At 38.0% G+C, this 13,266-nt stretch overlaps 1 protein-coding gene across 1 annotated transcript; it reads left to right on the plus strand.

Moving 5' to 3' along the window:
- Nucleotides 1-723: 723 nt before the first annotated feature.
- Nucleotides 724-9,373, plus strand: KCTD18 (potassium channel tetramerization domain containing 18). The gene is made up of 6 exons (XM_009643566.2): nt 724-909; nt 2,143-2,354; nt 3,251-3,444; nt 4,582-4,676; nt 5,114-5,216; nt 8,119-9,373. The coding sequence occupies exons 1-6, from the start codon at nt 753-755 to the stop codon at nt 8,636-8,638; spliced, it is 1,281 nt and encodes a 426-aa protein (XP_009641861.1). The 5' UTR covers nt 724-752; the 3' UTR covers nt 8,639-9,373.
- Nucleotides 9,374-13,266: the final 3,893 nt, after the last annotated feature.

A 13,266-nucleotide genomic window follows, 5' to 3' on the forward strand; every position in this document is an offset into this window, starting at 1 on the left:
CCGCGAAAGGGAGGGCGGGTTGCTGCGGGGCGGCTGCCCAGCTCTCTGTCCGGCGGGCTGCGAGTTCATCGGGTAATTTTGGTGAAACAATAGCAGGTGCCCGTGCAAAAGGCACGTAGTGGGACTCAGTATCCCTCCAAGGGCGTGCTCTTTAAAAAAAGGAGAAAAAAAAAAAGTTTTGGAGATTTTCTACTGCTTCTTGTGCCAATTTATTTCTGCCCAGTCAGGGCCCCCGCGCCGCAGGGAGCTCGAGGCAGGCACAAGTATTGACTGGCAACGTGGCATTAACGATGCCACAGCTTCACCAACTAGTTAAAGCAGCCCTAATTAAAGATGACGTTTTAAAGAAGCCAGGTTGTTGTTAGTACACAATTACTGCATTTTTAGTGCATTGAACTATACTCAAAGCAAGATTTCCCAGAATGTCCTTCCAGTGCTCTGCTCACACATACCACATAATTCTCCTACCCTTTTGTTTCTAAAGAGTAACCTCTGTGTTTCCTAGCAAAGTAAACAGCCATAGTGGTTTTTTTTATAGTAAAGGTGTAGATATGTGGCTGTTTGCACTAATAGGTCTCCAGAACTGTTTTCAAAGATGATTTACAGTATTGCGTAACAAACATGTAAAAGCTGAGCTAACACTTAGGTCTTGTATATAATATGTTCAGTCTTAACTGGCATTAGCGCTACTTTTGTTTGTGTCTGTTACAGGTTTGGCTGGCTTGTAATTAGCATAATCATTTGCAAATGCAATGGAAGAGGGCAAGGCTGAAGATGTCCAGGGTATTCTGCGACTTAATGTGCGAGGATGTTTATACACAGCCAGGCACGAGTCTTTATGCCGCTTTAAGGATTCAATGCTAGCTTCTATGTTTAGTGGACGCTTTCCTCTAAAAGTGGATGAATCAGGTAAATGTGTTCAAGCTGTAAATACAACATTCTGCTCAGGGAGCTCTGTGGCAAATACATGTTTTTTTAGATATTTATGCATTTTATAGTATATCTCCTCCCAGTCTGCTGAGCATCAGTTAGCTTCTTTAATTCCAGGATGCAGAACAATTATATATGCATGACTTTAGACTTACTGGAATTCATCTGAATTCTACAAGACTACTCATGCTTCCAACATACATGTTTGTACAGTGCTTAGCCCTGCCTTGGCCCAGTCCAGACTGTGGCTTTGGAATGCAGTTCTTCAGTATGAATATGAAAATAGATAAAATTGATAAAAGTTGGCAGACTATTTGGCATTTAACTTGGATCCTGTTTATGACCCGCTGTATTCTGCAGAGGTATCTCACTTTCTCTGTTCATTAAATAAGGAGATTTGGGTCTAATCTTTATTTCAGAATACTCCAAATACCCAGTAAAGATTGCATTTTTCACCACCGTGGCCTGATATGAAAGCTTGAATGAAACTGTTCATGGGTCACTTGTTTGTGACTTGGAAATCCTGCCAAAGTATGTCCAGTTAAAGATATGATGGATAGAGAATAGTAATTCCTTGTTATGCACTTTTGACTGTTTAAAATACCTGAAATGTTCAGCATTTTTATGGGCAGGGCTTTGCTGCCACCTTTCAGTTGCAGTGAACAGCCTATTGTATACAGCTGTGTATAGTTTGGTCAGTTTCCATAGTGGTCCTTGAGCTCAGCAGGCAATGGAGAAAAAAAGAAACAAAAAATACTGTAAAACTGGAGCAATATTCAGGGAAGGTTAGACTAGATGTGGACTGGAGCTGATGCTACTTTTAACTCTTTTAAATTGCCTAGATCTGAAATGGAGAAAATCTCTGCAATAGTGAGAAAAGATGTACCTCCAGTTAGAAACAGGAATGCGTCTAGAATTAGATTTTAGAATTTTAAGTGGAGTGCAGTACAGCTGAGGTTGTATATTGATTAGTGATTTCACTGAAATTCCAAATTTCCTGCGCTAGGAATTTTATCTTCAAATAACAAATATTCCAGGGAAACAAAATAGTAGTTTTAAAAGAATAGAGAAAGTATACTTACTCCTTCTAAGTAAGTAAAACTAGTACAGAAGTTCTATATAAAGGCTTTACTTGATGATTTGGTAGAATGTGACAAGTCTGTCTTTGCTTGCTGGAAGCAGTATTTTAAATAATTTTATTTATGTTTTCAGGAGCATGTCTAATTGATCGAGATGGAAGCCTGTTTAAATATCTCCTGGATTATCTGCATGGAGAAGTTCGGATTCCTGAAGATGAACAAATTCGAATTGCACTGCAGGAGGAAGCAGATTATTTTGGCATCCCTTATCCATACAGTCTGTCTGACCATTTGGCCAATGAAATGGAGATGCATTCTTTAAGGTCAAATGTAGAGCTTAAAAAGGTCTTGACATTTCTTACTTTTTTAAAGATGTACTCTCTAATCCACACCATTCATTAGCATCAGATACTACAACTACAGAATATGCAAGTTAGCACTTCCTAATCAGCACGTTAATCACGTAAATTCAAAGTTTTAGGTTAAGAAATCCTAGAGTTGATAATGCAGTGATAGTAGTTAAGGAGATCAGCTTTTCCCATCATTGCAATAGAACAGCAGTTTAAATTTGACTCTGGTTTACATGCAAATCTGCTGTAAAACTTGCATAACAGGGATGACATAGTTTAGTTCTCTATTTGGCTCCAAATTGTACTTGAGATCAGATTTTTATCCCTTCAATATGTTTGGGGTTTTTTTTTCAGTTTCACAAGTTCATCCTAAAACTTGAAAGATAAAATGTACTTTACCATTTCTTTAGAACAAGAAAGGAGAAAAGAAAATTAATATATTATTTAAAATCCTAAGGTTTGTCTGTTTCAGCGTATTGTAACTTAAAAGCTCATTCTAATTAACTGATCGGAAATTAACTCATATTGCCAGGTGTGGTTGTGTTAGTCCTCACAGTCATCGATGTTCTCTTATTTCACAGTCTCCCTTATTCGTTTCCTTTTGAAAAGCATAAAACATTTCCAGGCCTTTCCATTTCTCTTCATATTAGGGATTTGCTGTGCCTTTAAGTATTTCTGTTGCCTTTCTGTGAATTTTTCCTAGTTTTACAATATTGTCTGTTAATACCAGATGAGAAATACTGCACACATTATTCTAGATAAACTACATCCTTGATTTACATAAAGGAGCTCACCAGTACAGTTAAGAAAACTTAAATATGAAAGCTTATTCAACTAGAAATATTGTATTCTTAGCAGTATTTTGTATTTTGCTTTCTCTGTTTTTTCCAGGCTTTGCTAGATTTCTGTGATTCTTATGATTTAGTTTGTACCAAGCCTACAGTCTGGGTCCTGCACTATCTCAACACTTCTGGAGCAAGCTGTGAAAGTAAAATTATTGGTGTGTATGCCACAAGAGCTGATGGGACTGATGCCATTAATAAGGAGCTAGGAACGAAAATTCATAGTAAAAGCATTTACAAAAGGTAAGACAACTGTCAAACACATGAAAGCACTATGAAGTGAGAATGAACACTCACATATTATAATAATACCTAAATATTATTATATGTAGCATAATATAGCATTAATGTACTATACATCTGTGGAAGGAATCAGATTCTTTCCAGCTTTGAAAACAGCTGGCTAATACAATGGTCACATTAAACAAATAAGTAAGATAAAAAGTAAGCATGGAGTACAAGAGCTTGGGAGAGTCCACAAAAGGTGGCTAGCATGCAGTTGCTATAAGTTCTCATGATGTTTTACTTGCTATTTTTAAAATGTCTCAACCATTTAAAATTACTTTCTAATTTAGGACGATATTTACACTAAATACAGTGAATGAATCCTCATCTAGAAGAAGTTCCAGAAATATTCACAAAGTTGGTTGTGATTCATGTAGTTGTATTTTGCAGTCTTCTAAGACAGCTGAAAGAAATATTTAACACCAAAAAGAACTGAAGATGAAAGGAAATGGTTTTCATTCTTTAAAGGGCATATGCATCTCTACTACACTATTAAGATACGTTTATGACAGTAATTATAAGTTATTGGTAGACTTGTACTTCTGAGTGCCTGGAAGAAATTTGTCTTTCTTTTGGTCCCACAGCACAGTGTCAGAAATGTACTTCACTGTGTACCTTTTGAAACTTGACTAAGATAGAGCTTTTGATGTTTCATCATCTTTGTAAGGTATTAAGATGCTTATTTTCCTAAACTGAGGCCAGGAACATTAATATTTATTCCAAGAGTATTTGGACACATAGTACCGGGTGTCTGTCCTCCTACTGTGTTTTCCCTTTGAATAAATTACTGATATTTAGAAGAGTAGATTTTATACCATTAATTGTGTAATTACTCTTTTATGAATATTGATTATTCCATGAATACTCATTTTTAGCAATAGGTGTTCACAGGCATGCAGATCATAGGAGGATGGGCATTTGAAACCTCTTGTACAAATGAAAATGAAATTTAACATTTTTTTTTCTACTTTACAAAACATTTACTGTTAAGTCCTTATAGTTAGGATTTGATATGACACATTTCATCAGTGGTATATTTTTAAGGACTTAGCTAGATCTACCACATAACTGTTAACTTTAAAACAATATTTCTAGAGAAGCTGGAAATAACGTCCAATACATCTGGAGCTATTACTCAGTAACTGAGTTGAAAAAGATGATGGATGCTTTTGATGCCTGGGAAGGGAGAGGTAAAGTATGAATTTTTTTTTCTTTTATTTCAGTAGTACTACTTTTTTACAGAAAAATAAGAAAAATATTTGCCTATTAACTATGATAAAAACTCTGCATACATTTTCGCTCATTCAGTAAGTAATGTGTTGTAAAATATCCCATAGTAGTGGCTATTTGGAAAAAAAAGAGTCTTAAGGGATGTTTAACAAGGTGACATGAGCTGACATGAATGACGAGATGTAGCGAGAGCCACCACATGCAAGGGGTGATAGCCTGCTAGCATTGGGCACTGGTGGAAGCCCTAGAAGCACTCTGGCTGTAAGCAACGCTCGTGTCGGCGTAGTTTCAAAGCTGAAATTCCTTCAAAGCTGGCATTCATTTAGTCAGGTGTATATGCACATAGTATTGACTATGTTCTCTCAGCTCATCAGTACAACATCCCTTTGAAATGCAGGTGTCAGCTACTGGAGAGTGCCTCAGGAGCTGATTGAATGCTGGACTCTTGAAGAACGCCCTTTGAAAGGCAGTTTGCATCATATGCCTCCAGTTCATAAAAGGTATGCTGATTTGCATAGGTGGCTTAAAATAAAGCAGAAATACAGCACAGTCTTTTTTTTTTTTTTTTTTTTTTTTTAATGATTTCAGGTTCTTTGAATAGCTATGGATGTTGAGTTTTCTCTGGTTTTTTTCTATTTACATTTTTGTAAGATGTCTTATAATCAGAGAGCTTAATTGCGGAACTGAACTTGTTAGAAACAAATTACGTTTTTTAGGCTGTTGAAACTCTTCTCTATTCTACTTCTTCAGCCTTTAAAACATCATGTTAGTGTGGGAAGGAGTAATTTCAAAAAGTAGAGAGTAGTATGAGTTAAATGGACTGCTAAAAAGAAATTTAACTGGAAACTTTAAACAGTTAACTGATTCTCACATATGTGAGATGCCTTCTTTTTAGAAGGAATTTCTAGAACGTCTTCTTTGCAGTTTTATGGTGATACTTTTGACTACACCTCCATTCTCAATACATGACCTAAAAGCAGCCTTTGCAGGTGCAGCTACACACTCGATCTGAGCCATGCTACAGCCACTTTGCTGCTAGATAGGAGAAAAGGATCCTGCTGACCTTCCTTGTTCCTGGTCACACTGTCATTTCAGCAGCAGCCACAGAGCCATATCAGCACAATGATCCAACTGAAAACTCCTATCTCCCCATCCTCCCTCTTTTTTCTTTTTGGATACTGCATTCTTTGCTTTCCATAGCTCAAATGGGAAGGACTGTGATCGTTTGATCCCTGGATTGCCAAACAGCCTACATATATTCCTGAATGCTACTACCGCTGCCTGTTTTATCTCCCATCTCTCTGCTTTGATTTGTCTTCTCTATTATTCTGCACCCTCAAAACAGCTACGTTCAGGTTTTAGCTAAAACTCCTGGTGTACCACAGTGCTCCCGGTGAGACTGTATACTGGCTTGAAGTATTGTAAATGAACCTTGTTACCGATATTTTACCTGTACTTCATTGCTACTATTAAAGCACCAAATCTTTGAATGTTTAAGCTTTCCTTTTTGTTCTGGTGGTTCTTTTGACCTATGATGTACAGACATTGAGGATACATTCTCACCTTATGGCTCTGAGGAAAACCTCCCTGGACTCATTATAAGTACCAAGTTATTTGCAGGCTTTCTGTTTGAACATTGTCACCATTATACCAGTTTTTTAAGAGCAATAATAAGAAATATTACTTTCAGATATTGTTTATTCTTTTGGTATGAATCCCTGTGGCATTTCACAGCTCTTCTAAAATCCAAAATGCAAGTACCCTGAAGAATATCAGTGCTTTTGTAGTGTATCTGTCTTTTAAGTTGTTCTTCAGGGGCGCTCTCAGTTCATGGCCTGTTTACAGTGCTGACCCACCAGCTAAATGTTTCTTTATTCCTGACAAACAGGTCAGTTAAAGCTACAGCTTTTCTTTGTCAGCTCAAAATCTAGATATAATCCAGTTCTTCTTTCTCTTACTACTAGATTTAAGTAGCTTTACCCCATGTAGGAACCAGCAATGGAGCCACAGTTTGATACCTTGTCCTGGTTTCGGCTGGGATAGAGTTAATTTTCTTCCTAGTAGCTGGCATAGTGCTGTGTTTTGGATTTAGTACAAAAAGAATGTTGATAACACCCTGATGTTTTAGTTGTTGCTAAGCAGTGCTTACACTGGTCAAGGACTTTTCAGCTTCCCCTGCTCTGCCAGGTGCACAAGAAGCTGGGAGGGGGCACAGCCAGGAGAGCTGACCCCAACTGGCCAAAGGGGTATTCCATACCATATGATGTCATGCTCAGTATATAAACTGGGGGGAGTTGGCTGGGGGACAGTGATCGCTGCTTGGGAACTGGCTGGGCATCTGTTGGCGAGTGGTGAGCAATTGCATTGTGTATCACTTGCTTTGTATATTCTTTGATCAGTAGTACTATTTTCTCTTCTTGTGCTGTCCTGTTAAACTGTCTTTATTTCAACCCACGGGTTTTACTTTCTGATTCTTTCCCCCATCCCGCCAAGGGGGAGGGTGAGTGAGTGGCTTAGTTGCCAACTGGAGTTAAACCACCACACAGCTTTTGTTTCAATTAATTTTTAAATGCATTGTTAATATTCTCTGAGTTAATCATCCCTCTGACATGGCCTGATCTAGCTTTTGTTTTGTTGGGTTTCAGGTTTTCTAATGTTCCATTCAGCTGTTTTAGTGTGACCTCACTTTCTATGGCATCATTTATTATTTCCTTGAGGAATTAAAATCTTCTAGGTGTCTGTCCATTTTTCTTTGCCAACACTGAGAAACAGCATTTTTACTATACTTTAAAAATGCTGTCTATCCCTACCAATTAGAGTTGCCATGAGACTCCATAGGCTTTCTTACACAGGTTCTTTTTTTTAGACATTTTTTCTTGAAAGATTATCCGTAATCATTTGTATTGAGAAGAAATGGGTGAGTGAGAAAGAAGCAATATTTTTCTTCTTTTTTCAAATTACCTAGTGTGGAACTCTACATTTTGTGCTTATGTGCAGTTGGGTCTTACATTTTTGTACATAACTTAAACCACATCAGACTAGCATTTAGTGGATTTAGTACCTGATGGAATCTATAGCATTTTAATATTTTCATTCTGTATCTCCTCCAGCCTTCTCTTTTGTTGATTTTCACTTAGCAGTTTGTGCACTGCATCTCTTACAATTTTTTATGTGTAATATTACTTACACAGCTGGAAGAGGTTGATGGTACTATTCATATAAAGGCAAGCCTGATTGCAGTGATGAACAGTTGAGAACTGTAAATGATATTGTAACAAGCAAAAATTAAAAGAACTTCAGATTTGTGGATGGCTGTCACATTGTCTAGTTTGGAATGATGTTATAAAAAGAGTAATTTATGTACATAGTTTGTTTCTTTAATTGAAATTCTTTGTTTTACAGGCGATTAATTGACTTTACTGGAGAGGAAGACTATTTACTGTGTAAAGCGGGTCCCAAGCCAATTAGATTCTCGGGTCCCTCAACAAGTACCCATATCAAAGTCAAGAATTCAGCTTCATTAAAGGTAGCTGCTTGCAATGCTTCACGTTCTGCAGTGACTCTTAAGCGACCCAATAATGAAAGTTTGACACTACACAAAGTGGCTTCTGAAACTGTATCTGCACCGCGCCCATCGGTGCCCAGCAGTTCCCAGGCGCCCTGCGGAGGGCAGAGTGCTGACAGTGGGACACCATGCCAAATGACGTTCCAGATCACAGCGCCTAGGAAGCCCGTAAGCAACCGAGTAGTAAAGCTGAAGCGAACTCCACTTTTTCTTGTGGCACCATCTCAGCCATCTTCTTCTGTATCCAGTAAAACAAGTGCTGCTGTTGAAATTCCTACTACTTCTATGGTACTAAACAAGAAAGAACCAGCCGCATTAGAGAGTATTAAGCTTAAGAATGATGAAGTGGATGGATAATGTTTGTCTCTGCCTGATACACTGGATGGCTTTGCATCATCTGGTCAAAGAAGAGATCGTCATCTCACATGGTCATTTACTCAAAAGATGAGGTAGAAAATTATGATTTAAAAGTTTGTGAAAAGCATAGGGAGAAATTGTTTTAAATGACCACTGAAGTGTGTTTTCTGCTTTATTTCCAAATATTTTTTAGACGTTGGGATGGGAGGAAGAGAAATGGATTAAAAAAACCCCTCAAACACAGAGCATGTGCAGTCTAATGCTACAGTATCTCACACTGGTATTTCTGTCAGGCTGTACTAGGACAACTGACCTTTTTAAAAGGAGTGCTTGCATAGCATAGAAGACCTCTTTATCAACTTTAGCTATAGTTAACTAGAGTTAATTTCCTTAATTTGTATCTTTGAAGTAGGGAAAAATAGATAACAGTAAGTAACTTTTATTGGAGAAAAGTTTGCCACAAGTGTGTGACATACTGAGTACTGTGAGGATTCCAGAAGTTGAAGGCACTTACTGGTGCTTCTGGTGAGGAGAAGTCACCATTTTGTTATTAACAACAAGGAAAGGGACGGCCTTTGCTTGTACACAGTAAGAAAATTCAGAAATACAGGAAAGGAAGAAACACACCTAGGGAGTAACAAGGCAATTTTTTCCATAGACCTGAGACACTGAGACTTCCCTAACACGGTGTGATCTGCCGCTGGGGTGAGGCTGCTGCAGGCAGCCAGTGCAGCCATGGCATTTTGTATCGCCCCACTGTGGGGTGCATTTTCTGCAGCTGCAGGGAACCTCGCAGGTCTGACTTAGAGCTGACCTTCCTGTATCCTTCTGCAGGTCCTTTCAAATGAGGAGGGGACAACCTTAACTTTTGGGCAGCAAAGCAGTGCTAACAGAGGTGCCCTGGTTTGACAGAAGAGAAAAGAACCCCTCCTTGTCCTAGAGCAGGACAGAGGACACCTTCTTGTACCAGGGTAAATTTTGAGTGATGATACTGAAGAGCTGCTGTATGTTTCTGTCAGCAGAAGAAAGCTAAATTTGGCTGACTAATTTTAAAAAGCCCTTTTGGTTGTTGAAATCAGTGAACAAACCTGGCTGTTTTGTGCCCTTGCTTGCTTACAGTTGGGTGCTGGGCTTTTGTTGGTTTTGCTACTGCTTTTGCTTTTGCAGCACAGTAAATACAGCTGTCCCTACATGTTGAGAAGTCCTATCAGATTCCCAAACTGCAATGTTCTTAATATTTCTGAGACTATTAGAATTACAGAAGGGTTAGTGGTTTTGTTTTCTAGCTCATTTAGAAGCGGTCACATTTTCAGGCTTTTCTCCTGACCACAAGGACTTGAAACATCATTTGCACAAGTAAAAAACCCAAATTTTAATGTACTAACATTTTTTTACACTTTGTATTTTTCACTTTGCCATGAACAGTAGTCACTGTAAAGGTGTACAGTACTGTCATTTTCTGCTATTGGTGTGTCTATTGAAGACCAGTTTACCTTTAGAATCTTTAAGCTAGTGGTTTTTCTTAAACCTAACGAGCAACAATCCCAAAGCTCTTCCTATCCCAACAAAAAAAGTTTCACTGAAGAAAGGACAAGGCAAAAATTATGGAAATATACTAATATAATGTAATGTCCTATTCTTTGAGCATGAGATTCATCATTGAGACTAAGTTTGTGAAATTTATTTTTCATAATAATCTGACTGAAAAGCAGTTTTTAATATTCATCTGCTGTGTGACTTTTACTTCACTATTTATTGAACAGCTGAGCACTTTATCATGCACTTTAAATCTTTTCACAATGCTTCCTAAAGTAGCTTTCCTTCCTCTTCAACTTTTGATGAATTCAGAAGGCTTCTATAAACAGAATCATAGAATCATTTAGTTCGGAAAAGACCCTTAAGATCATCCAGTCCAACTGGCACTAAAGCTCACAAAAAGTATGGATTTTTGCATGTGTACAAGAAAAAAGCTTTAAGAATAATCCTACAGGACTTTCTGAGTTTGCACTAGCTCAGAGTTCATTTAATTATTCTGGTAGCACAGTATTTTTCGAATAACAGTCATGTCATTTGCATTACAGTGGCTGTAATGAGTCTTCTCTTTGTCCTAGACATACTGGCTTGTGGTTAAAAGAAAAAAAAACAAAAGAGAACTCCCTTGAATTTCAATAGATGAAACGGGAATGTGGCTGTGGTGGGGAGGTAGAGCAAGATTAATCATTTTTTGAGGGACTTGATTCTATTTATATATTTATAATTGGATGAGGTGCAAACATGACCTGTTAACTCTTACGAGTAGGCACTTCTGGCATGATTTTTCATACCTATGAATCTCACTAAGTTTCTCTTAACTGATGGACTGATATTAAACAGTTTTATGATCACTGAATAGCATTGACCTTCATGGTGACTTTCACTATAAAAATAGCTTTGCCTTTATCTACCCAGAGCCTTTTAAAATGTGAAAGTAAAATAGAATTCCATCTCCTCTCTGGGAGGCCAGTAGCCGAAAACAAATGAAATCTGTCAGTCTAAGGAAGAGTCATCCCTTAACCTGGCTAACAGATTTGTGTTTTTTGAGGCCTGGAGCAAGGAGCAGAAATTCTGCAAGTCGGAGTTTCCCACAGGTTGAAACGTCCTCAAAACTGTATGTTCCCAAGTTTCTTGAAAGTCTGCAGTTTTCTCAATATTTCACTTGCCTAACTCACCTAACAAAGTACCAGCTGCTGCTGCATTTGCACTGATAAGCTGTGATACACCGTACGTACGTACCCGATAGTTTGACTGGGGGAACTCCTAAAGGTGAGCGACGGTTGTATAGCTGGGGTTAGATGCATTGTCAAGTGGTGTGACAATGGTTTACTTTGAATCTTTGTAAAATTATCATTCGTTACATAAGAGATCATGTTCAGAAAAGACCATGTTCAGAAAGTTACTCCGATTTAGTAATCTAATGATCACTAGTATCTAATAGCTGCACTCTAAAGGCTGACATCTGTGTCACCAGTGCTGTTTGATGCATTAGATTTTTTCTTACAAATGCTGTCAGTTTTCCAGTTGTCTAGTTCTCACTTTCACACTACTGTCTTTCCAAACCATCGATGATACGGCATCATATGGGTTAAGGAGACAAGAAAAATACGATTCCAAGTTAAATTTCTAGAAAATTACTCCTCTGTGCTTACCCATGGGCTTGTGATGCAGAGGGCCTATTATCACCAAGATGTGATTCAAACAGATGTAATTCTATCTGTACACTTCAGAGTATGGAGAAGTCATTTGTACTTGATGTAAGCAAGCAGACATTATTTCATGTGATAGGCACGTGTTACCACTGATCCTCAGGGAGAGTTTTCATCAGGCTTGTTTTTCGTTGAAGAGCCATGGAAATACCAAAACTACCTCTTTTTTCCTTTCAAACTGTTTCAGTTATTTCCTTACCAGTTCTTCCACAGCAGAAAAGTGCTCTAAACTGGTTTACATTAAATTGCTTAGATAATAAATACTATGTAGTTCAAAAAATACTAACATTATCCAGGAGTAAGCAGATTTTATCTACTTAATTCTTCCCAATCCATGAAGGACAAATTTTCACCTGGTAAAAACAGGAGGTCAGTTGTGCCATCAAAAACTTGGGAGTGAAGCTGTTAGTCCCTTAGCTGTAGTTACAGAGTCAAAGTGTGGTTAGAAGTAAAACCCTGTGGTAATAAAGCACCACAAAAATCTAGATTCCTTTTGGGCAACAGCTTTTAATAAAAGATATTAAGCAGTAGAAACAGGTCGGGCTGATGTTACAGACCTTTGCTGCTTTCTGAGTTTTTTGAGGTATCTCTTCTAAAAGAATTTTCTTCTTGCCAAAAAAATCTGGTTGTTTATACCAGAATGGATCACTCTTGTCTGAAAACCACTGATCATGGGATCACGTGATCAGCTGTGTAACGTGCCCAGAGTTTGCATCAAGGATTTGGCCCTTTTCAAAGTTGCCCCTTTCCTACATCCATCTCTCTCTCTCTCTTCACTCATTCTAGTCTCTGGTACAACACACATGAACATTTTAGTACAGTTTGTTTTAGTAGTTTGCCATAATAAAATAGCTGTATTGTTTCAATTTCTGGCAAATTTCTGTTATATCCCCTCAGGTGGGTAATTGGCAGTGGTACTGGAACTTGACACCTCTGGATCCCTTGGTGCCTCTGCTGGAGTCACAAGTATATGAACAGGAAGGATGTAGCTGATTTATAAAATCCTGATGTAGCCCAGTCACTACATGGGGGAACAGACTCCCAGTAAGAACTGCCATTCGTACAAGCTCAGACCAGGTGTTACCCTACAACAGCAGGGCCCAGGACAGTGCTACAAGATCAACGTTTCCCTTCTAGAATTATTAGTTTCTCTTTCAGGGTGACATTTTCAAACACATTAAATGATTTTTTTTTAACTTTTTTTTCCAAACACACCTAAATAATACAAGTTTTCCAAATTGCTTGGCTGTGTTAAGTGACTTTCTCTCTTTAGTTTTCCAACTGTGTAATTGGTCCTTTATTTTGCCGAGTTCTGCCCTTACTCTGAATTTAATCTTACACAGAAGATAAACAGATCCAACCTGCTTTAAAATACTGCCCTTTAAG

This window comes from Egretta garzetta, unplaced genomic scaffold (assembly GCF_000687185.1).
Source record: "Egretta garzetta isolate BGI_Z169 unplaced genomic scaffold, ASM68718v1 scaffold297, whole genome shotgun sequence".
Classification (NCBI taxonomy): Eukaryota; Metazoa; Chordata; class Aves; order Pelecaniformes; family Ardeidae; genus Egretta; species Egretta garzetta.

What these genes read in the sequence shown, in the direction of transcription:
- KCTD18 (XM_009643566.2), top strand. Translation starts at nt 753, where the DNA reads ATGGAAGAGGGCAAGGCTGAAGATGTCCAGGGTATTCTGCGACTTAAT. An exon ending in CAAATGTAGAGCTTAAAAAG is followed by an intron (nt 2,355 to 3,250) that starts GTCTTGACATTT and finishes TGTTTTTTCCAG; the next exon opens with GCTTTGCTAGATTTCTGTGA. An exon ending in AGTAAAAGCATTTACAAAAG is followed by an intron (nt 3,445 to 4,581) that starts GTAAGACAACTG and finishes CAATATTTCTAG; the next exon opens with AGAAGCTGGAAATAACGTCC.